We start from the raw sequence: 24,930 nt of genomic DNA, 5'->3' as shown, positions 1-24,930 counted from the left end.
TACCACATATAAACATCCTTTGTTAATTTACAACCTTATTATGTCCAGCTGTTGAAAAACCTATATTATTTGAAAGATAAAATACGATATGAAATCATAATGTATTACATTCTGCATAAAAGTTATGTGTAACCTAACAAAAAGAAACATTGAAGTCATGTTCAGTGTTTATCAGCATTCATGAATGAATTAAGAAGTCTTATGACTCTTTAATGAACTAAATGTGCACCTGTTGCTATTCTAATATTGTTGAGTTAGTTTGCCAATACAATTCAACACTATGATTTTGTACAAATTGTTCCTTGTTTTTGATAAATTAAAAAAAACACAACAAGAATTAGAAAATTTACAAAGTAAAATGAATCCATTCTACTCTAAAGCTTTGCATCAATTGTAAACAGCTTAAAATTACAAGTCATAATATTATAATTAGCACAGTTTAACAAACTTTAGCCATTACAGTTTACATTGATATTTGAAAAAGGGAAAAAGTCTTAGGAACAATAAGTAGTTCAGGTTGATGCTTAAGTTTATTTTAAAAATGAAATCATAAAGAAGAAAGTTATGTCGTAAATTCTAGTTTACACAATGAGTAAAAACTAATCAACAACTAATAATGCAAATGAGCAACATAGTTGACATTAAATTGATGTCATATGTGAATGTCAGTGGCTAATATAGTAAACAGATGAAGATTATGACAACTATGGTACATTAATGTAATGCATTTCGAACAGTCTGATCACATGTATACTTGCTGAGTACATTTATATATGTAAAGATAAAGTTCAGCTAGACAAATGGAAGGAAAGAAGAAACAATGATAATTAAGAAAATATTGTAATAAACAGTCGGATAATCACAACTCTGGATAATAAACCAATCAGAAGGACTAGTTGTTTTGAGTGTCAGTGCATTGTTTGGAAAATCTTGGGTAAAAAGTGTCGTGTAGTAGGATATTTCACTGTGGTAATGAGAGATTTATCATACCTTCTTTCTATGTAAATGGATCAGGTCGAATGAACTTGATGTCATTTACTTCTACATAGCTTAGTGGAAGAATTGTTTGCTACTTTTTGGTTATTTGAACGCATTTGTGATACTAGCTTCTTGTTCGCTGTACATTAAATGTCTAGTGATTGAAACTCCTAGTATATTACTCACTTCCAGACATAATTTTCAAGGTGTAAGTCCAAAAAACCATGTGAATAGCCTCCTCTCAGTCCTTTTTATATAGCTGTCAAAAATAAATATAAATTTATAAATACAATTGGAGGTGACCTCAAAGAGTAATGTCCTACGTTTGATCAGTTTAAGTACTATTTAGAATTATACGGAAGAACTGGTTGAACAGCAAGGAAGCTTCTTTTAATACCGCCTTAGTTCTTTTAGGATACTACCCCAAATCTTATCCCTTTGAATGAAAGATGAATCAAGGCAGGTTTTCCTATCGACCGAGTGTCATGAGTTTTGGGGAAATCTCCATGTTTTATATTAAATTTTCACTCAATTTTTAGGAACATAGTTTTCAACGTCTACGAGTACCTCTTATTTGTTAGGTTAAAGACAACTTTTTAGCTCTTATTAGTAGAGTTTCAACTAAGCATCGACTGAAGCTATCCAAAAGAATTCAAGAACATTGTCCGGCGTGACTAAAAAGAGGAGGCAACGGCTCAGTAAGAGGTTCAATAATCGAACACCTCGTGAACATAGGTCACTCAATCAAGACAGACTCTGCGTTCAAAGTCATCTACAAGGTAAGTAGAAGCCTTCCAAAGAATATTAGGCTGCATCTTCTCTGCGTTGCCGAAGCATTAGCTATACATCTGGAAGAACCAAAATTGTGTGTGCAAAAACGGCTGGTACAACCTATTCTTCAACCACGGTCCTAATGTCTTATATATTCTCTTTCTCATACTCTCCTTCCTTTACAGCCATCTGGTTCACCTTCCATTCTTCCCCTTAAATCCTCTACCCCCAACTAGTTTATTTTGTTTCCACGATCATTCTGATTACATGTATTCTCAATTTCACCATTTTATCTTATCATACTGAGCCATCCTTTCCCGTTGATAGTTTTCCCTATCTGTTTTTGATGAATACTTAAGCCAATAACAATTAAACTTTCCTTGTTTTAGAAAACAAAGAAATGTTTAATACCTTTGTTTATTTTACCTCACTATCACCATGTCTAACAGAAGTTTATTATCAGTATTATTATCATCCTGTAAAAAAGTATATATATTTACCATTGTACCGCTTTGAAAATGAATTCACCGAAAAGAGGACTCTTCGCTGAGCTAATCATTCTTATTTAATTTCTTAATGGGTGTATTCCGTTTACTGAAGCTAAGAAGACAATTTAATTATCCCACAGTCTACGTTTCTTTCTTAAATACCCCTCATTCAGTTATTCCATCATTTCACAGTTTTATGCCAAAATCCATCAGTTTATCTCAATTACTGTTTATCGAGTTAGAATTGAACCATTTTTGTACAGAATAATGGTAATAAATTTCTTAGCTCGTTTTGAAGAAAAAAAAAGGAACCAAACTCAATTAAATTCATTTTATACTGCAAATTGTTTGTTCTAGCTACACTTGCCTGGCGCGAGACTGATAAGTCCTGGGTTCGAATCCCGCTAGGCGGGGTCGTGGATATGCACTGCTGAGGAGTTCCACAATGAAACGAAACTGCCGTCCAGTGTTTCCAGGTTTTCCATGGTGGTCTAACTTCAAGTGACTCATGATCTCAACTGTTGAAAAATGATTTCCCTTGATTTTGAATATATTTTTTTCTACTAAATGGTGTTAAAACCCCACTATTTAAGTCATTTCATTTAACTACAACAAACAGTCGACATCAGCAAATGTTTTTAATATGAAATCATATCAAATTAACAACATAATCTCTAATTAGCTCACGTTGAAATGACATCAATATTGCTAATGAAATTAAAGGTAATAAATACAAGACGTTCTGTGTTAAGATACAAAACAAAACAAAACAAAACAATTGAAGACGATTAATTTTTTTTACACAAAAGGAATGGAATATTTTTCAACTTTCAACCGTAATTCATAGTAAACTGATTTGCTAGGAAGTCATTAGTTTATTGTATAAATTGTCCAATTTCGTATCATATTCATCAATACTAAAATAAACTGGTCAAGTTAATTAGCCAAATTGTATTAAACCAGCAAATGCTTGAAATTTAATAAGTTCATAAGCAGTAATGATATTCATTCAGTTTTATGATAAATACTATGTTGATTATTATATAAACGTTGGCTGGTGATTAGGTTGATGATTTGATTTATTTTGATATTATTGTTATCAACTAAATGTAATCTTTTTTCATATGCTTGCACATAAGATAAACAAACATACTACTTAATGATACTACTAATGTAATACACAGTAGAGCAGCTACAATGACTATGTGCATTGAAATATCTGTTACGAAAAACAAAAAAGTCCAAAAAATAAATAAATCAACAGAGATTATAATTTTAAGATGTATTCAGCTATTTCAGTAAAAAAAACACTAATCAGAAGAAATTTTACAGATCGAAATCATGAGTCAATGGAAGCTAGACCACCACGGAAAACCTGGATGCACTGGACGGCCGTTTCGTCCCAGTATGGGACTCCTCAGCAGTGCGCATCCACAATCCCGCACCCGACGAGATCCGAACTCAGGACCTATCAGTCTCGCGCCATGCGCTTAACCAACTAGACCACTGAGCTGGCCAGCATCCAACGGTGTTAATGTCTAACTTCAACCAATCCACGAAGTTGCGCTACCGTATACCACTGTCATCAGTGAGCTGATATCTCACAACGTGGATGCGCGCTGCTGAGGAGTCCCGCACTAGAACAAAACGGCTGTCCAGTGCTTCCAGGTTTTCCTTGGTGGTCTAGCTTTAATTGACTCACGATTTCAATCTATGAAAAACACTACTCGTCAAATTTTTATCATTATGTTTTCGAAAAATTGATATTAAATAGAATAGGAATGGTTTTTTGATGCTGTCAAGAAATAATATGATAAAGTGATTTCTAAAAAAAATCAATTCATCCGTTAAAGAAACTCCTTACCATTAGGGACTGATTATTTCTAGCTAATGGGTAAATCATTGTGAAGCCCTGTTGCCAAGGTTTATAATCTTCAAACTGTACAGCAACTTAATTACAAAATATCGAGGAAATGACGATGTAGTGGTTAAAGCTCTGCCTTTCTAATGATGTCGAATGAATGTTGATTAAAATTACTAAGTAAATATTTAACTATGTGTACATAAACTTTGTTTTCGGCAAAGATTATTTACTGTCAAGGACAAGAGAGGTGTCTTGTTATTCCTAACTTTATATTATTATTTAGCTGCACCTTATAAAAAACATTCACATGGAAATTGAGATATTTGAGATGTTATACGACTGATACTTTAACTTTCCTGAAAAGGTTTTGATAGAACTAAAACTCGAACTGAAAGAACGAATAATTATACACAATTTCAAGGGGTATTACGGTAGTTCTAGGCCTGCTTCATTTGAAAACGACATGAAATATTAGAATTAATGGATAGTTAATTTGTTCATTCTTGAAATAATCGTCAGTTTTCGCATGATTATTACTATTAATTCAAATAAATATGTCGTGGACAACGTTCGATAGTCCTGGTTCTCATCGATCAATTCAAGCAAAATGAACATCATCATAGCTAGAGTTCTAGAACTAGTCAGAAGTGTGATATCACAACAAATGTGCTAATTATGCGTTCTCACATATAAGATACGTGAATTTAGCTGGAAGTGATGAATTTATCTTAGACTCCATCTAGTTAGCAAAAGATCAAAGGTTGTCTTTAAATGCTCAGCTGTCACCACTGAAGTGTTCCATTATGTAATCAAACAAAACATTGATAATTTAAACAATATCAAGCCTTGATTATGATAATACACTCTGTGTCGTAAATAATATCTGAATCTTTTCTCCGAGCTGCATAATGGTATGCATGTCCCAACCAGTATGTATTTTCAGTGTTAACCATTAGGAAAATCATTGATCTACTGAGACAATATCTTGTTTGAACTGGGAACAAGTTTATCAGTAGCTGTAAGGAAGTGGTCGGTAGCTTGAACACATCACAGAACTCGTCTACCATTCTGTCAACTCAAATATCAATCTAAATCATCTGTATTATTCATTAGACAGCTGAGGAGTCCCACACTAGGATGAAACGGCCGTCTAGTGCTTCTAGGTTTCTCATGGTGGTCTAGCTTTAATTGACTTATAAATTCAACTATTAAAGCAAAATCTTTGTTGAAGCGAATTTATTTCCAGATGAAAAAAGAAAATCGATGGAATAGTATTAAACTTTTACGTTGGAAGCAACAATTTTCAAGGCATTTACTTTAGTAAGTTTATCATCCAAGTGAATAATTATGACTAGGTTTTAACGTAACTTTATTTCCACATTGATATCAACTGAAAAACTAATGAAAATTAGGTAGTACTGTCAATATGTGTCCATTCTATTTCGGGACACTTTAGCACGGATCATCCGTTGATCTTCATTAAAACGATCGTGTACAAATTACTAAGTTTAAACAGCCTTGAAGTTATTTAAAGTAGTTACCATATTTGGCAAGCTACAAATGAGTGTAGAAGAAAGTAGATTGCACCAGTTTACTTAGTTCACACGTTTTAATTCTGAATGTTTATCTTGTCTTAATTCGTGAAGATGCATACAGTTTGTTAATAAGTTTACTTTTTTTCACTCATGTAGGATGAGGTAAATATTGTCATGGATAAACTATCAAACAGAACTCTGAACCAATACTGTATGTTAAGTTTAACTAAAAGAATATCTTTTCCATAATATATTCTAAAGGTAATTTTTTTCAAAAACAGAAATACCAAACTTTCAAATTCAATCTTACCTTTGATCGGTTTGATATATTCTGTACACATTGTGCTATATCCATAAATACAATATCTTGCTCGAAAATGAAATTTATTTTGTAATGTGATTGGAATTTCTGTATAGTGATCCCATGATAATGGTTTACAATTACTTAACTCTATATATCGGTTGTTTGTTTCAGAATGGAATATATTTTTATTTATAATGATATAAGGTGAATAATTTGATGAAAAATGTATTGAATTCCATGTAGTAGTACTCGTACTACTACTGCTACTACTATCATTGTTGATGGTACCTACTTCAACTTGAGCACAGAGAGCTGGATTACCTTTGGAAAATTGTATTAGTTCTTTCGTTTCCTCTAAATGTATAGGACCGGGAAGTTCAAGGTGAAGAACTTTAGAAAAAATAAATAAGACAAAACATTCAAAGAACATTCAATAGATACGGCATTTGTAATGAACTTTAAAATCCCTATGTACCAGATTATACTATGTATGTGATATTTCTGGTAAAATTATAAATATTTTGTTTAATGGCAATTATTATAAGGTAGTTAAGAGAGTGATATAGTCTTTTTGAATTTATAAACTAAGTTTATCCGGGTTCGACACTGATGTGCATAAAAACTAAATAAGTGCGAAATCACTTTACGGAATGTATATCTAAAAATTTATGAACTCTTGTGAAGAGGGCCGCAGATATAGGGTGATTTCACAGTAGCTAGCACATTTTGCTACCTGAAATAACGATAACGTGGTCACTGTAAAAATTACGTGACCAGTTACAAATAATATCAAAACGAGCTCAGATGAAAATTGTTTTCATATGAGAATTGCCACTCTTTTGATATTCATATGAATCTGTAACACGTTTAAATAAATAGTCCACACTACCTACATAAAAGTTTAGTTGAAGCGAATAACTTTCCCATTTATAACACGACATCAATAAGTAAGTTAATAAAACTATCCCAGATAAAATTATGTAATGGAGATAAAAACAAAAGTGGTTGCAGGGAGTATTACTACAACTTTCTAACCATTTGATGACACACAGCTACAATAAAATAAAGGCTACTATTTAGGCTTTATAAACTACGTGTTCAATATCTGTTGGCTTTACAAACGACTCGTTGAAAAACTGCACTGAATTGACTGCAAAGTCATAACATTATTTTCCTCTCTACCAATTTTGTGTGCTTAATCATGCTACTTAATTATATTCAGTAGCTACTTTACATTCAACAATTTTCTTTTATGCATTATTTCACACGCATCCTGAACTCAATGAAATGTTAATGTGCAACAATCGTATCAGTCCATTTCCTCAACCTCTGCATAATTTCTTCTTTTTGGTCTATAAAACCTGTATTACTTGTCGATATACTGTTTATACTGAAAAGGCTGATTAAAATATTGGTTATATTAATTATTATTACTCATTTGGCAAAGTTATGTGGTGTTTGTTGAACATACTGTAAATTTATTCACATTCACTTATTTGAAGGGCAAATTCCCTTCTTAACTGAGCCTGTTATAGTTTTACAGCTGTGTATTACTGGGAAACATATAGATTGAAGATTCATTTAAGTGACATTGCTTTTTTAATAATAACACAATCTCTTGGTTTAGGGAATCAGATGTAACCGATTCGTTGAGTTAGAATCTACCTCGAGTTTTCGTAATAAGTTTAAATATCATCTGAATACGTACTACTACTATTATTATTTTGTGTATTTGAATTCCGAATTATAATTGTTCTTATTTAAAACATTAATCACTTATATTTTTCAAATTTCGAAAGTCAAATGCTTTGAGAAAATACTGTCTTTACCAATGAAGATTCTATAAACATAGGGATAACCTTATTTTATTTCTAGTTAAATCCCCTGTACGAGTAGTATTATCTGTTGATTCATACGCTTGAATCATAATCCTGACAAGCGCATAAAATTTTTATGCTTTTGTTTGATAATGCAACGTTTTTATTCGTTAAGTTTGATTTTGTTTCAAAGTAACGACTATCGTATACCTTTGAATAACAAACAAATTAGGCATGGAATTATCTTGCTGTTGTTCTAGAAATTTGGTTCACTTTGCTTGTAAATATATTCCCGTGAGTTAACAGTCTATCCTAGTTCATCAAATCTGAGCAAAACATAAGGTTAAATATCACCTGTTATTCTCAACAATAATGCTAAGGGGGAGTTGTCGAAGGTGGTTTAAATGACAGAAGACATTCAGATACAAATCAAACTACTTCATATACTTATTTTCTATTTTGATGGGGTTTTGTTCGCTGAGCTGGATGGTTTGGTCATGGAGCTTTCATTGTTCCTCTGAACGACATCATCAGCACAAGTTCCAAGTAGTAGTGAAGTGTCCGAATTTCTCCATATATGACTCACAGCTTGCCCTGTAGACTTCGATCATGATTGTTTATTATTGACCTTTAACCTGTCATTGCTTACTTTTTTATTCTGATTTCATCTCTCATTGATTTGATTCTTGATCTTATATTTGTCTGATTAGTTGATAAATTGGATCGATTTCATTGTGTTTATTGATCAATCAATAAAGGTAATTAATGACAAGTTTGTGCTGATAATATCGTTCAGGAGAACAATGAAAGATCAATGAACAAACCATCTGGCTCCAACATTAAATAAAGTAAGACCGATAATATTAGTATTTCGTTGCCTTGTACAAACTGATTTGTTCAATTATTTCCAGTTATTACTATAATGTTCAATCTAAAAAAATACGAATTGTCAATCAATAACGAATAAGTTATGTGCAGTATGAAAGAATTTGAAAATTAAGCTTTTAAAGTGACCCTTCATATAATTACTCAAGTTGATAAATAGTTTGAGAGTATTGAAACAATTCCGTTACGTAATTGTAATTGTGATCATCATCTAGTATAGTTAATTCACACATCCCCATTTCTTATCTACATTCCTGGACTTTTTTTGTTATATTGTGTAATAAAACCATTTTAAGATTCTAGAACTATTAACTTAGGTAATTATAAAGAAAATCCCTTTAAATGCTTAATTCTCAGCTTCTTCCATATTACACATAACTAATTCATTATTGATTGACCATTTAGTGGCCCGAGATCTGACTTGAGTTCGATCGTAATGAATGTTTGTTATCGCCAATCCTCGTTTATAATCATCGAATTAAATCACGTCAGTCAATAAAGGAATTAGACAAGTCAAATAACCAGAATGGACTTGTGAATACATGTATTTCGTATATAAAGCGAATGGAATAAAGAGAAGAGAAACGATGCACAGTGAAGATGGCTGGTAAGCCAACTCCCCTTTAACCAAGCGTTAATCAGTATTGATAGTTACACAAAAGTAAGTTACATACATGTGATGAGTAGTGGGATAGGAAGTGTACACACACCAACGCACTCATATAAAAACAGTCAAGATTGATAAGCGAATAAATAACAAGGTCAGAATGTGACTTAAGTAGAATGAACCGAATGGGCTGTCCGAATGCTAGAATAAGGTATATGGGTTTAACATAATAACCGATACTACAACTATTCGTCTTCCGATATTATATGTATCTTATGGAAATAAGTAAACATATTAGATTGTATGTAATTAAAGACAAAGTAACGAAATACAATGAATTCATCGATATTCAGCGAATATTACCGTTAAATTAAACAAAAAAAGGTACTTTCTTGAAGGATCTTTATTTATCTTTAAATGAATTCTAATTATTTACTCTGGTAATCAGGTAAATAAACATTAACACTTAGAAATAGTTTTGTTCATTTTAAAACATAATAGAACATTGGTAAATTATTCATTTTGTTTTAGATGACAACTGATGTTTACAATTCAAATTGTTTATCAGTTAGAAAAATCACTCTATTATGGACTAGATACATATGGTTGTCTGTTATTTAGTAAGTTAGAAATGGACAATCTTGGACTATCACGTGATATATATAAAGATATATTAAATTGAAACACTTTGTTATTGAATTATCTAAATGTTTTGATAAAATGAATACAATGTTTTGTTTTTATATATTGTTATTAAGGCATAAGTAATAGTTGAAATCATGAGTTAATTGAAGTTAGACCATCATGGAAGACCTGGAAGCACTGAACGACTGTTTCGTCCTAGTACGGGACTTGAATCTCGCGGGGGGCGGGATGGTGGATGCGCACTGCTGAGGAGTCCCACAATGGGACGAAATGGCTGTCCAGTGCTTTCAGGTTTTCCATGATGGTCTAGCTTCAATTGACTCATTATCTGAACCATTGAAATTTCGATACTATACACAAAACCCCTTCTGAGCATAATTCACAATTAATTTTCGTTTATAATAAAGTTTTAGTATCTTGTTACATTTTGTCGCCCTTAGAATCACTATGCAAGCAAGTAACGGTCTTTGAAAGAATGTAGATAGGCTCTAATGAGGTATGCCAACTGGTAGAAAACTAAAGTCAAACAAGGTTTCTTGATGATTGTCTTCAACTAGAATTGTCATGATATGGAACAACACTATGAAATAGTTGCAAAGATGAGAGGAACACTTATAATTAACTCAATTTATTCACATTAAATTCTGAAATATAATTCTTAGATTGTAAGGGAGAAATGTAGGAATATACAGAACAAATCCTGTATATATTACTACTATATATCAATCAGATGCAACTAAAATTTATGCAAAAGAGCCTTATGAAATGTAATTTCTCCTGACTAACATTCGTTGACAGTCAGATCTAACATATTATAGAGAATTGTAACTTTTAAGTATCAACTATACCAAGTGTAATCACCAAATTAAAACTAAAGGAATTAAGTTGGGAGTATTTATCAGTGGTGTCGATTTAGACTATTTCTAACTAAGATTTATGTGATTAGTAGGTGAAAGTTTTCTCTTTTTCTTCTGTGGAAATTACAAAAAATGAGTCAAACAAACTACAAAATGAATAACCTAGTAATTTAATAAGACAATAAATAGTTAGACCTAACAGTTCAAAAAATATTTATATTTAATACGTTATTTAAAAGGTGATACAGGATGAGATTTTAACATGTCGACTAAGCAGATATCTTAAAACGACTTGTTATGCTGCTAATTAACAACTGACTTTTTCAAAGAAGCCAGGTCTAAAGCAGCACATTATTGATAGAATGCTAGTAATTGTATCATCTGTGTTTGTTTGCCAATATAGCTATTCTTGTGGGCTAGTTACATAAGTCGCACCCAAAGGTCATCATATCTGTGCGCTGGTGAACACGTTCCGGTATGGCCAGGAAATGCCATTACGAAACTTACAATTAGTGTCATTCTCTCCAACTTTATAGATACAAGATACAAGCTCCAAATGGTCTACCAACAGACGCAATACTACACTGACTGCATACAGCTGAAGCAACTAGTATCAAATCAAAGAAATATAACAGATATATACAACCACTTTGTTTATCTTGGCACAAATTATGGTCGTTTTATTCATAGCTCCAATTTTGTTCCTTCCTCAATCTGTATGATTCGCACTGTCTTACAAGACATTTCCTATTATCCTTAGTTGTACATTCATCTTTCCTATTCTTGTTGTTATTACTGTCACAACAACTATGAAATAGATTTTACATGCGATTTTATCTGATTGTTTAAAACCCATCAACCTAATTCAAATATTTAGTTTTTTTATTCTTTCTGTATGAACTTTTTCACGACTGGTGGCATTATTTTGTTTCACTAGTAATCTGTGGTATTTAAGATTCGATGGACGTGAAATTTGCCACCCACATGTAAATCGGTCAACACAATGTAATATTCGGTGGTGGATCTTCGTATTATGATTGTTCAAAAGCCAGTTACTTCTTTTATACTAAAGCCTTAACAGTTTGTTAGTAATCTAGATTGAAATAACCACATGATTTAGTATATCGTTACTATTCTATTTGTTATGGAAATAATAGTCAAGTAAAAACTCTTAGCTGAGCAAAAGCTAATAATTTGATACAAAATTACATTTATGAAGATCTTGGAAGCCAAAGTAAATAATTTCAATGTTTGACGCCATGGTTCGATCTGAACTTCTTAATGAAAATCATTAAAATTAAACTTTCGAAGACATTTATAAGCTAGAAAACTATAGAGTTAAGTCTAGTTATCGAATTTTGTACATGGTATAGATGTGAGTAATTGAATTTCTTACTAGTTAACAGTAATTATTCGATCTTATCAGATTGTATGTTCTTTGTATTGTTATCTTTGAACAGATTAATTGCAATTACTGAAATCTTTATGCCACACCCAATTTTTATGAAACTAATTGTTTAAATACTCATGAAAATTTATATTAACGTAACTAATCGATTTAAAATGGATATTACCAGATTTTTTCTTTGTTTACTGTTTCTCAACAGTAATTTCGATATTGAAAAATCAAAAATAAGCCAGGATATAGCCTATTAAATAATACTAATTTTCTCGATTATAAAACATATGAATTGTCTGAAGACTTAAAAACCAGTAGTAATGTTTAATACACAACATTTATTGGATAGTATTAACAGCTTAATATACCTAACTGCATTTTATCCACTCAAGTTTAGGTATTGAATAGTTTTTTTAATCATTTGTTTAACCCTTATTTTCTACTGTCGGTTATTATGTTAAACCCATATACCTTATTCTAGCATTCGGACAGCCCATTCGGTTCATTCTACTTAAGTCACATTCTGACCTTGTTATTTATTCGCTTATCAATCTTGACTGTTTTTATATGAGTGCGTTGGTGTGTGTACACTTCCTATCCCACTACTCATCACATGTATGTAACTTACTTTTGTGTAACTATCAATACTGATTAACGCTTGGTTAAAGGGGAGTTGGCTTACCAGCCATCTTCACTGTGCATCGTTTCTCTTCTCTTTATTCCATTCGCTTTATATACGAAATACATGTATTCACAAGTCCATTCTGGTTATTTGACTTGTCTAATTCCTTTATTGACTGACGTGATTTAATTCGATGATTATAAACGAGGATTGGCGATAACAAACATTCATTACGATCGAATTAAAGTCAGAACTCGAACCACTAAAGTGGAGAGCCCTTTCGACAACATCGTCCGATCTAAATGACGACAAATAAAAGGGCCCCACTAAAATTTTCCTATGCGTTATCGATACAACCATTTTTATGTAACAGTGGTACATGAAACTTACATTTTGTTCTGAAAGCCAGTGGCTTAGATGGTTTACTCTTTCCATGTTTATTTATTCTTGAAATTGTCACGGTATACAGGTGATTTGGCATTAAACCTGATGTTAAAATATGTTGTAAAAATAGATGCTTGATTATTCTCATATCTATATAAACATAAAAACATCGAACAAATTTCAAGACTAAAAAGGAAAGTTTTTTTCCGTAGACTTAAGAATACAGAACTATAGATAACATAAAATACTCAAGATTTAACGTTTAGAATTGTAGACGGTGTCCAAGAATTCTCACAAAGTGAATAGATTTCTAAATCGAAAGGGTAAACTTATCTGACTACTCTATGCTATTATGAGAGACATTAAAATTTCGAAATCCTCGAAGTATAGCAGCGTCGGTTAATGCATTAGAAATATATTGAGAGGATTATTGAGTTTTTTACATGTATAAATAGGAGTAAAATTGTGTCATGTTATGTATATAATCAGCAGACTTATAAAGCGTGTGTATCATCACTGGCTGACACGAAAACCAAAGGACCATTAAAGGTAGTTTCAGAAAAAAGTAGTGAACATGGAAACCTAATAAAGACAAAAGTGCGAATATAATTGCAAGGGAAAGAATTAGATAAAATGTGGAATTAGGGGTAAACAGTGATTGGACAAATACTTCGTTGTAGGACACAACAAATAAATAAATGAATATACTCAAACTACTCAATAATATTAAGTAACATGTCGTGGAACAAAATAAAAGTTAGTGCAAATTAAGTTCACAAGTGATAGACGGATGTACTAACTTCAGTAAAAATTAAAACATGATATTAAAAAAGCTCAAGGCTAATATTATGAACATAAGAAAAATAGTTGGCCCGTTATAACCATATATATAAAATTAACTAAACGTGATAATCCTTATCTCACTTAGTTCGTAGTTCTCCACCTCGGTTGATGACCAAGAATCAGCTTTGTTCAGATGAAGATGGGTTTTGAACCATAAAATCATTGGTTCTTGAACTCAACGGGGTCCAGAAAATTTAAAAAATTGGTGACCAGATATTATGTAGCTTTATTCTTATTGAAATTTATGTTTGATTTACTTTCTATGTTTGTAGGCCAATAGTATCTGTAGCAGTTGAACAGATTAATTATCGTATCAAGTTCTACAAAACTCAGTTTTTCTTTTTATTCATTAAATATTAGATATAACATGAATAAAAGTTGTAGCCATTAGTATGATCACATTTTTCATTGTTTTGAAATGAAATTTTCCTCAAAAGAACCAGAAAACTATAATGATTCCGTGAAATTTCGGATCTTAATCATTGACATTGAAACAGATAAACTAAATTTTCCTAGTACCTGTCATATAAATACACTTCATTTCATAAGGGATAGGGAGAATATGATATTAGCCACTCAATGTTTAATAGGATTAGATTTGAATAAATGCCTTTGAGAAGCATATAAAAAATGAAGGATCTTTGTTAGATAATTGCCCATGTTGTTACTACATTTTGTGTGCTTGTAGAAGCTTCTGGAAGACCAAGTTCACACAAAACTATGTTTGTAAATAGAATTTACAATGAAACTTTTACTCTTATTTCGAGCTGCCTATATTCCAACTACGAGTATAGGAGTGGTCTGTGGTTATAAGAAACAAGTAGAGTTCAGGGAGCAGACTTATCAGTTGATGGTATTAAATTCTTACTAGTAAAGTCAACTGTCAGTCCTATTTATAATTTACTTTTTCACATGACCCTCAGCCTTTTCTGATCAATTGCCATGATTCTTAATTCGTTTATTTTCTGTGTTTGAATGTCATGCTTATGTTAGTATCCATATTAAACTGTCCTGTTCAAATATCTAGTTGCTCCTACTCTTTCATCCAGTATTAGCAGCAAGCTGTTGACATGCTATATGCCAGCTGCCGTTATTGAGTACGTAATAAAACCTTTCATATTAGAACAGCACAATCATTCCATAATTATAAAGTGTTATAGACCTAAAGGAAATCCTGGTAGTCGCTTTTATACACATAAAGAAAATGAATTGAATTAATTAATTTCAGTAGTTGAAATCATGAGTCATTTGAAGCTAGACCACCATAGAAAACCTGGAAGGACTGGACGGCCGTTTCGTCCCATCGTGGGACTCCTCAACAGTGCGCATCCGCCATCCCGTTTTCCGCGGGCGCTTAACCATTGAACCACTGAGCTGGCCGGCATTTAGCGGTGTTAATGTCTAACTTCAACCAATCCACGAAATCGCGCGACCGTAAACCATTGTCTTCAGTGAGCTGAATTAATTAATTAATCTTTAATGGTGATCCTTCTTACCGCTTATATTGATGTAATTTTGTCCTTCAGTATTTATTAGAAATTCATTTTGTAATATCTTTCTTTTGTTGGTCTTTCTCCCCTTGATATTTGATAAGTCAGTGTCACTTGAATGAACTGAAAATGGACCATTAAAGTTATCTGAGTTGTTCAGTGACTCGGAAGGATCTAGTAAATGTGATTCGGTTCCATTCGTTAAAAAAGAAGTAATTCCATGATCTTCCAAAGTAACAGAATATTGTTGCATATCCTGAATGTTTTTAAGCCAAATGGATAATGAATTTTGAATTTTGTTTCGAATTCCATCGACTGAATTGTTTAAGAGATCTTGGTATGACATATTCACTGATGAGCTATGATATCCACCTGGCTTCCAAAATATAGTTGCCGATGTCCACGTGGACTTAATATGATACAGTTTAGTGATAGCCTGGGGAGAAGCTACAAAATGAACAATATATAATGGTGTAAACATAAATGATAAACTCCACCTAGAGCCCTTCTAGGGTTTCTGCTTATCCCAAGCCCAGATAAAGGAAACGGGTTAAACTTGTGGTTAGAGATTATGTCCCACAGAAAAGAACTTTAACCATTCAAACTCACCTCGAAATTCGGAGGTTCTATACTTAGAAGAGTGATGGCGCTTGCTAGAGAAGGCCTAGATTCTCCGGAAAGTGAGAAGATACAATTTGGTAGTTCTTAGAATAAATGAAACCCATTGAACCCAAGTTAAACAGAAAAAGTTAGATTCGGGAGAGATGCTACTGTAGTCTAGTCACGAAGAATAAACTGAAGCTAAAGAAGCAATGGACAACTGGGAAAACAGCATTACAAAGGTTCAATACAGACTTCCTTCCACATATTGACAAACTCAACCAATTCAACATAGCACTCAACAACAGGATCTACTCAAAGAAGAAGAAGAAGCTATTATGGGGAACAACTGGAAATGGATAAGAGGGACACTAACTTCGACGTGTCAGGAGGTTCTGGGTCGCAAGGAGCATCACCAAAAAGGAGTGCGTCTCTACGGGAACCCTGTTTTGGATTCACGAAAGGGAGAACACTAGGGCAGAAGTTAACGACAATCGAACAAGAACAGAGAGATCCAAGGCACAAACTGAATACACTGAAGCAAACAAGCAAGTGGAGAAGAGCATTAGAGCTGACAAGCAGAAATATGTGGAACAGCTAGCAACGACGGTGGAAAAAGCTCCAACATAAGGAAATATAAGACAACTGCACGATACGGCGAAGAAACTGGCAGGGAGGAACAAATGCCACAGACAGACTGTAAAGTAAAACAACTCATGAAGATACTAAATAAAAGAGATCCGAGCAAGTGTGAAAAATACAGAGGTATCACGCTACTACTGGTACCAAGAAGGGTTTTCAACAGGGTCGCTCCACCGGATGGAAGATTCAGTATGCACCGAGCTTCAAGGCCAACAGACTGACTATCGACCATATGCCAATGAAATCATGGCTTTAAGGATCATCGTTGAACAATCGATGAGATGGAATTTGTCACTGAACATCGATTTCCTTGGCAATCAAAAAGTATTTGACAGAGTGGATCGGAGGCGGAAAGTTTTATATCATCACTGATGAACAAGGAGGATCTGATGCATATTCGGAGAAACGGATTAGTGAATCATAGATAGTATTCCTACAGTTGAAGAATACCTGGAACTCAAAACGACTGCTTATCAGCAAACACCCAATTTGGAGTCTGCAATACGAATGTCAAGGCAGTTCAAGTTTGAATATCTGAAACGTGGAGAACCACTACAATTATAATCAAAGCAGTACAGGCTTTTCTAAACAGTTTTCTACACAAGATACTCCAGATCTGTAGGTCATACAGCATCAGCAACAACCTATTGTGGCGTAGAACAAACTATCGTCCAGGTGAGGCGCAAATTATGGAAAGAATCCGGGCATAAATAGGACACACATTGTGAAATCAAATTGCATCACAAAGCAAGCTCCTACTTGGAATCCTCAAGGGAAAGGGAAAAGAGGCTGACCAAAGCAGACATTGTGCCAGGGTTCCGAGGCAGACATCAAGAGGGTGAGTAAAACTTGGCAACAGCTGCAAAAGATAGCTCAAGACAGAGTTAGTTGGGGATCGCTGCTCCTCGGCCTATGTCTCAAGAGGGTAACAACCGTAAGCAAGTTAGTAAATAATATGAAGGACAAATTGTAAAGTTTGTTGGATGTTTACAAGTCAATTAAACATTGACTGTTTAATCACTAATAGATGTTCAGAAAGTATGAAAAAAGAATGTCACATTTCTTTGAGCTAAATTCTTTAATCGTACTGATTTCAATGAATCGAAGCATGCTATCCCAATGAGGTAATCTACCTACTAAGCTGAAGAATCTTTGCTGTTCTAGAGATATATAAGACAATACATAAATTTTCGGACTGACAAATATGTATTTATTATACTCGTGATCGAAATGTATTTTACAGAGCAGTTCTGTTGTGGGTTTATAACTACTTGTTGCACAGTAGTTATACAGGGACAGATACAAGGTAATACCCGGAATAAATGGGCATCAATCTAAATTTTCACGTGCATAATTAACTTACTTACTTACTTACTTACGCCTGTTACTCCTCGTGAAGGAACATAGGCCGCTCACCAGCAGTCGCCATCCAACCCTGTCCAAAGCAATCCTTTCCAGCTCCTTCCAGTTGTTATTCATCGTTTTCATATCTGCTTCTATTATCCGACGTAATGTGTTCTTTCGCCTTCCTCTTTTCCACTTCCCTTCAGGATTCCAAGTTAGGGCTTGCCTCGTGATGCAGTTTGATGATTTGCGTAATGTATGTCCTATCCATTTCCATCGTCTTTTCCTAATTTCCTCTTCAGCTGGAAGCTGATCTGTTCTCTCCCACAAAAGGCTGTTGCTGATGGTATCCGACCAGTGGATGTTGAGTATCCTGCGTAGACAACTATTTATAAATACTTGTACTTGTTTGATGACGGTTGTAGTAGTTTTCCAAGTTTCAGCTCCGTACAGTAGTACTGCCTTGACATTGGTATTGAAGATTATGACTTTGATATTGGTTGAAAGTTGTTCTGAGTTCCATATGTTCTTCAAATGTAGGAATGCAGCCCTAGCTTTGCCAATCCTCGCCTTTACGTCTGCATCTGAACCTCCTTGTTCATCGGTGATGCTTCCCAGGTATGTGAAGGATTCTACATCTTCCAGAGTTTCGCCATCAAGAGTGATTGGATTGCTATTCTCTGCGTTGTATTTGAGGACCTTGGTTTTCCCCTTGTGGTCTAGTGATACAGGGACTCCTGCTACATTGGCTGTCTTTATCTGCATTTGTTCGTGTGTATGCGATAGGAGGGCTAGGTCATCTGCGAAGTCCGAATCGTCTAATTGATTTTGAGCTGTTCATTGTATTCCGTGTTTTCCCTCAGATGTCGAGGTCTTCATAATCCAATCGACCACCAAAAGAAAGAGGAAGGGAGAAAGTAAACAGCCTTGTCTGACTCCGGTCCTTACTTGGAATGCATCTGTCAGTTGTCCTCCATACACGACCTTGCACTGTAGTCCGTCATATGAGTTCCGGATAATATTGACAATCTTCTCAGGAACTCCGTAATGTCGAAGAAGTCTCCATAACGTCCTCCTATCCACACTGTCGAATGCCTTTTCATAATCAATGAAGTTGATGTATAGTGATGAGTTCCACTCAATTGATTGTTCGACGATGATCCGTATTGTCGCAATATGGTCAGTGCACGACCGATCCTTACGGAATCCAGCTTGTTGATCTCGAAGTTGGGCGTCTACTGCATCCTTCATCCAGTTCAGCAACACTCTGTTAAAGACTTTCCCTGGTATTGACAGTAGTGTAATGCCTCTGTAGTTTTCACATTTGCTCAGATCTCCTTTCTTTGGAATCTTGACGAGGTGTCCTTCTTTCCAGTCCATCGGCACTTGTTCCTCCTCCCAAGTCTTTTTGAATAGAAAGTGAAGCATGTTTGTGGTTACTTCGACGTCTGACTTCAGTGCTTCATCTGGTATGTTGTCGGGTCCTGCTGCTTCCCCGTTCTTGATTTGTCTGATGGCCATTCTAATTTCTTCCATCGTTGGTGGATTGAAATCTATAGGAAGATCTGTATGTGCTGCTTCGATGTCCGGCGGATTCATTGGAGCCGGCCTATTCAGGAGTTCCTCGAAGTATTCTACCCATCTCTTCCGCTGTTGTTGAATTACAGTGATTGGCCTGCCTTCTTTATCCTTGACCGGCCTCTCTGGTTTACTGTATTTCCCTGCTAGTTTCTTCGTTGCATCGTAAAGTTGTTTTATATTTCCTTCTCTTAAAGCTTTTTCCGCCGTCGTTGTTAGTTCTTCCACGTATTTCTTCTTGTCGGCTCTAATGCTTTTCATCACTTGCTTGTTTGCTTCTATGTATTCAGCTTGTGCTTGGAATTTCTCTGCTCGTGTTCGGCTGTTGTTAATTGCTGCCTTCTTGTTCTTCTTTTCTTTGATCTTGTCCAGTGTTTCTATAGAGATCCATTCCTTATGATGATACTTCTTGAGGCCCACAACCTCTTGACACGTTGAAGTTAATGCTTCTTTGATACTTTTCCAGTTGTCCTCCATAGTAGTTTCTTCTTCCTTCAGTAGATCCTGTAAGGCTTGGAACCTGTTGTTGAGAGGTATGTTGAATTGGTTGAGTTTGTCAGTATGTGGAAGGAAATCTGTATTGAACTTTTTTTAATGCCGTTTGTCCAGTTCTTCATTAGCTTCAGTTTGAAATTGGCCACAACAAGATGGTGATCTGAAGCTATGTCAGCTCCTCTCCTGGTTCTCACATCTTCCATTGTCCTTCGGAATTTTTTGTTGATGCAAATATGATCTATTTGGTTCTCTGTAGTGTGGTCCGGTGAGATCCATGTAACCTTGTGTATACGTTTGTGTGGAAATATTGTGCCTCCTATGACCAATTTGTTGAATGCACACAGATTTGCAAATCTTCCCCCATTTTCATTTCTCTCACCTAGTCCATGTCGTCCCATGATATCTTCATATCCAGTGTTGTCTATTCCGACTTTGGCATTTAGATCTCCCATTAGAATGGTGAGGTCCTTTCTTGGGCATTTCTCTATGATTGACTACAGCCGCTCGTAGAATTGATCTTTAATGTCGTCGTTGCTATCATTGGTGGGTGCATAACATTGGATAATATTCATTTAAGATCCCCTTCTTCTTTGTTTTGAATGATGCTTTGATGATTCTGGATCCGTGAGATTCCCATCCTACAAGTGAATTTCGTGCTACTTTGGACAGCATAAGAGCGACTCCCTGAGTGTGTGGAGCATTTTCCTCTTCGTGACCGGAGTATAGCAGCATCTCTCCCGTATTTAGCCTTTGTTGTCCAGCTTGGGTCCAATGGGTTTCTCTGATTCCCAGTACTGCCAAGTTGTATCTCCTCATTCCCGTTGTTATTTGACTTGTCTTCCCGGTCTCCCACATCGTTCGGACGTTCCATGTACCCATAAAAATCGTTGCTCTGGTTGTTAGAAGGGGCATCGGCCTCGTGGCTTCCGAAGGAACTCGGCTTTCACCATGAAGCGTCATAATTCTTCTAAATAAAGACCTTCTAAGTCCCAGGGCAGAGTTAAAGTGGTTTGAATTATTTTTTCTGGTAAGCGTTTTATTAGCGAGTTAGTTTTCTACGGGATGGGGACGCTAACCCCATGCCCAACCCTCCTCCTTTACCCGGGCTTGGGACCGGCAGTAACTCTGGAAGAGCTACAGGCGGAGTTGTGCATAATTAACACTTATTTAAAAATAGTTCATACTATTTGAATTCGAAAAAACAACCTTACTTGGTTTCTGGAATTGACGAATTTCAGAAATACTGCCTATTTCACTTTTTGATTGACATTTATAATATCCATAATCTTTATGATTAAATTTCTTCAACCACAGCATTGTGAATACCGTGAATCTATAAGTCATCTTTTCCAAGTTGCGGACAAGAAACTCGTAACTTGATTGTCTTCCATCCATAATGAAATTAAATCTAGATGAAGTGATGAATGCTGGATTCCCGGTGATAATTAGTAGACTAGATGTTTCCTGAAAAAATGTATAACTAAATATGAAAACATTAAAGGTCTTTCCTAGCTACTGAAAAAAATATAAGTAGTTAAATAGCCCATTTGAATGAAGAAATGGTGATGGTTTTGACTCCCATACATCCAAAAACTCTGACTGTTAGGAAGTAACAATTTCGAGCATTTATTCTATCAGTAAAGCTCATGAGGTTTTTATTGTACATGGTACATTTATAAATGATTAGTTTTGGGTTTATTTGGTCGAATGGAAAACGTCAACTCATTCTAGTTTATCGCTGGATAGTAGTCGGTACGAGGCCTTAGACCTTGGCTTTGTGTTGTTGGCACCACAACCACCACCTCACATCTCACCATAATGCACTCGATTTCTAGTGTCCTAGACTAGTGGTCACACTGTAATCCTATGGACAGTACTAAGAAAGACGTGACATGCCTGACTTTGGTCACTGCCCAGTGATCAATCAATTATAAATACGTTTTAGTCCTTCAGAAAGTTTATTAAATCCCAGACAGCTCATTGATGATGTCTCTGACTGTGAAGCTTAGTGATAAGATATCGAATCTATCAGATAACAACAAGTTCTTCAAGATTACAAGTTAACCTTGCTGATGAGTGCCTAACAGTACGAAACCTAGGTCCATGGTGTTCAAATACATATTAAATTTCAGTTACTTTTCTTTAATCCAATTTTACGTAGTGAAGTGACATCTAATCATGAATGATACCAAGTAGCTAGATGTAGTTACGTAGAATAAATCGAGTCATTAGAGTTTATTGATATTCAAACGATATAAATTATCTAATTAGTAAGTATGTTTTGGATAAATAGATTGTATACGCTAGTGAACTAAATGGTAGATCCTTACTGCAGGTCAACCGATTTCAATAAATCAGTGAAATGACCACACTTTAATACGTGTCAAATAATATTTACCTAACATTACTTGTAAGCCTACTACATTTAACCCATGAATAGTCCTAAAGTATATGAGACTTATTTTCCTTATTTCTAACGATAACCACTAGTTCGTATGGGATTAACCAATAGTAGGAACAAATATGAACAGATTGAATTGTAAACTATCTGTCTTAGTTGGCAAACATTTTGCTGTCATACTTATCAATATTACCAACATGGTTTTATAGACTCTTCAATGAGATCAACTGAATAGTAAAGCACTTTTAAATCTACTAATATTCATTCTGTAAAAATGATGATTATAAAAAGCATACATACTTCAATATGAATGGATTCGTTAAAGTTTTCAGTTTTATAAATTAGTTCCCATTGATTTGGCGTATTTTGTTCATGATAATTTAATCCTGTATATCTCCACCATTTGATTTGATTTAAAACTGGTTTACCATAGAATTGACAAAATAGTGGGCCATGTAATTTGATTTCATTTTCATTATACCGATGTGCGTTTTCCTCGCTAATAGAGATTGATATTGCTTCACTGAAGCTGATAATTGAACTTGGTGATTCTAAAAAAAATCAGTAGTAAAAGAAATGACTTTAAAGTGAATCTTATTTTGAAGATAGCATTATTTAAAGAGTGATATCATCGAGTAAACCACTGAAAACTAGAAAGCTACACCGGGCTGTTTTTGCCGATGATACCTCATCGCCCAATGGTCTTAGGGTTTTATGGTTTCCTGAAGAAATAAAAGTAATAAACTTTATTTTTTGTGAGGTCGCTGATGCACATTAATAATGATTCTAGAAGTAAGATAAAATATCTAATAGTTACTGGAATGATGTCAACTCCTTGTAGAAACAATCTTAGAATCATCCGAACATTTTGATATCACACCTAAATGTATAAGCCTTATTCAACTTCATGACAATACTCCCGAAGTCGATAGCTTCAGTAATGCTGTTAAAATACTTATTTTTGATTGAAATTATGAGTCAATTGAAGCTAGACCACCATGGAAAACCTGAGAGCACTGGACGGTCGTTTCGTCCTAGTACGGGACTCTCCAGCAGTGCGTATCCAAGACTCCCCACCCCGCCGGATTCGAACCCGGACCCCACCAGTCTCGCGCCAGGCGCCTAATCAACCAGACCACTGAGCAGGCAGGCGTCCAGTGGTGTTAATGTCTAACCTCAACCAATCCACGAAATTGCGTGACGATCTTCGATTGTACTGAGGTAGACAGATGTTTTTACCCGACACGGATTAGCTCTGAATAAAATTGGTGGCTAAACTCCAGGTTTCTCCTTTTATTACTAACATTGACCATTAGCTTACGTGACTGATTCATTGTGTTTTTGACTATGGTGTCGAAAGATCAGTGTTTCAGCCTCCGATTGTGCGTCAGTTACTCAAGTATGTCAAAGAAATGGAGACTAATGTCTCCCCAGCAACTTACTGTAAAAATTTCTCATTATCCATAATGGTTTATGACGTTGAGCTATTTCCTTCAGTGCTCAGCATGTATGATCAGGATTTTTTAAAACTAAAATTAGGATTTAAATTAAGAACCAATCTTAACCCGACCACTATTGTAAATGCGAGGGCGCAGGACATCTGTTTCGTTCAGTTATGATACTTTTCAGCAGCGCGAACTCACTAATCCACAGGCGGTACTCGAAGTTAGGACCTTCAGTCTCGCTTGTATTGTGGATATTCGTCTTGGATTGAATATGGTTGAGCTCCAGTGGTTACGACTTCTTACTAGAACTTTAGGTGTTACATCTTGAAGCTAGTCACTTGTGAGCACATGATTAGCAGTGGGTCAAGGTTGCGAAATATTAAAAATTGGTTGAGGATAGACACTAACACTATTGGATATCGGCCCACCGATCTAGAGCTTAGGCATTCGTGCGCGAGATTGAACATTCTGAGTTCCATTTGCGGATGTTGAGCTACGGATGCGTATTGTTTAAGACTGTCATACTATGACGAAATGGCCGTCCGGTACTTACAAGCGTTCGACAGTAGTCTGTCTAAGATCATTTTGTGATCTAAACAGTGACAATTCTAACATCTCCATCAATTGTTTGATGCTAATATATACTGAAACAACGAAATATTCAGTGGGAATACTTTAACTGATATTAATTAATTCATAGCTTATTGAACAAAAAAAAACTTGACTGTTACCAAATGTAACTTTGCATAACTTCACCATTCCAAGTTAGCGCTTGCTTCGTGATTCAGTTTGGTGATTTCCATAATGTATGTCCTATCCACTCCCAGAGTCTTTCCATCATTTCCTCTTCAGATGGAAGCTGGTTTGTTCTCTCCCAAAGTAAGCTGTTGCTGATGATATCCAACCAACGGACATTAAGTATCTTGCGTAGACAAC

The 24,930-nt window shown here is 34.9% G+C and overlaps 1 protein-coding gene across 2 annotated transcripts; it reads right to left on the bottom strand.

Moving 5' to 3' along the window:
* Positions 1 to 2,745: 2,745 nt before the first annotated feature.
* Positions 2,746 to 24,825, bottom strand: IGCM-1_1 (CD80-like C2-set immunoglobulin domain). 2 transcript variants are annotated; one of them, XM_051209773.1, is made up of 7 exons: positions 24,726 to 24,825; positions 22,850 to 23,100; positions 21,360 to 21,612; positions 15,496 to 15,936; positions 13,163 to 13,258; positions 5,947 to 6,330; positions 2,746 to 3,456 (listed from the first exon to the last, which is right to left on the bottom strand). In XM_051209773.1, exons 1-7 carry the CDS (start codon positions 24,751 to 24,753, stop codon positions 3,341 to 3,343), a joined length of 1,569 nt encoding a protein of 522 aa, XP_051075233.1. In that variant the 5' UTR covers positions 24,754 to 24,825; the 3' UTR covers positions 2,746 to 3,340. The 2 variants fall into 2 exon arrangements, with proteins under 2 accessions (XP_051075233.1, XP_051075234.1); XM_051209774.1 differs by lacking the exons at positions 21,360 to 21,612; positions 22,850 to 23,100; positions 24,726 to 24,825 and adding an exon at positions 14,081 to 14,282 and having other exon boundaries at positions 15,496 to 16,423.
* Between the last annotated feature and the right edge of the window lie 105 nt (positions 24,826 to 24,930).

Source organism: Schistosoma haematobium, chromosome 1 (assembly GCF_000699445.3).
Source record: "Schistosoma haematobium chromosome 1, whole genome shotgun sequence".
NCBI lineage: Eukaryota > Metazoa > Platyhelminthes > Trematoda > Strigeidida > Schistosomatidae > Schistosoma > Schistosoma haematobium.
Note: the sequence above shows the minus strand (reverse complement) of the source record. Positions and strands in the feature narration are given on the sequence as shown.

Bases quoted from the DNA above. Each gene is read 5' to 3' on its own strand.
- IGCM-1_1 (XM_051209773.1), bottom strand. From the start codon at position 24,753: ATGGTGAAGTTATGCAAAGTTACATTTG. The intron at 15,937-21,359 runs GTAAGGTTGTTT...TTCATTTTGTAG, and splicing joins TCGTCAATTCCAGAAACCAA to CTTCTCCCCAGGCTATCACT. The intron at 13,259-15,495 runs GTAAGAAGGATC...TTTTAACATCAG, and splicing joins AAATTACATCAATATAAGCG to GTTTAATGCCAAATCACCTG.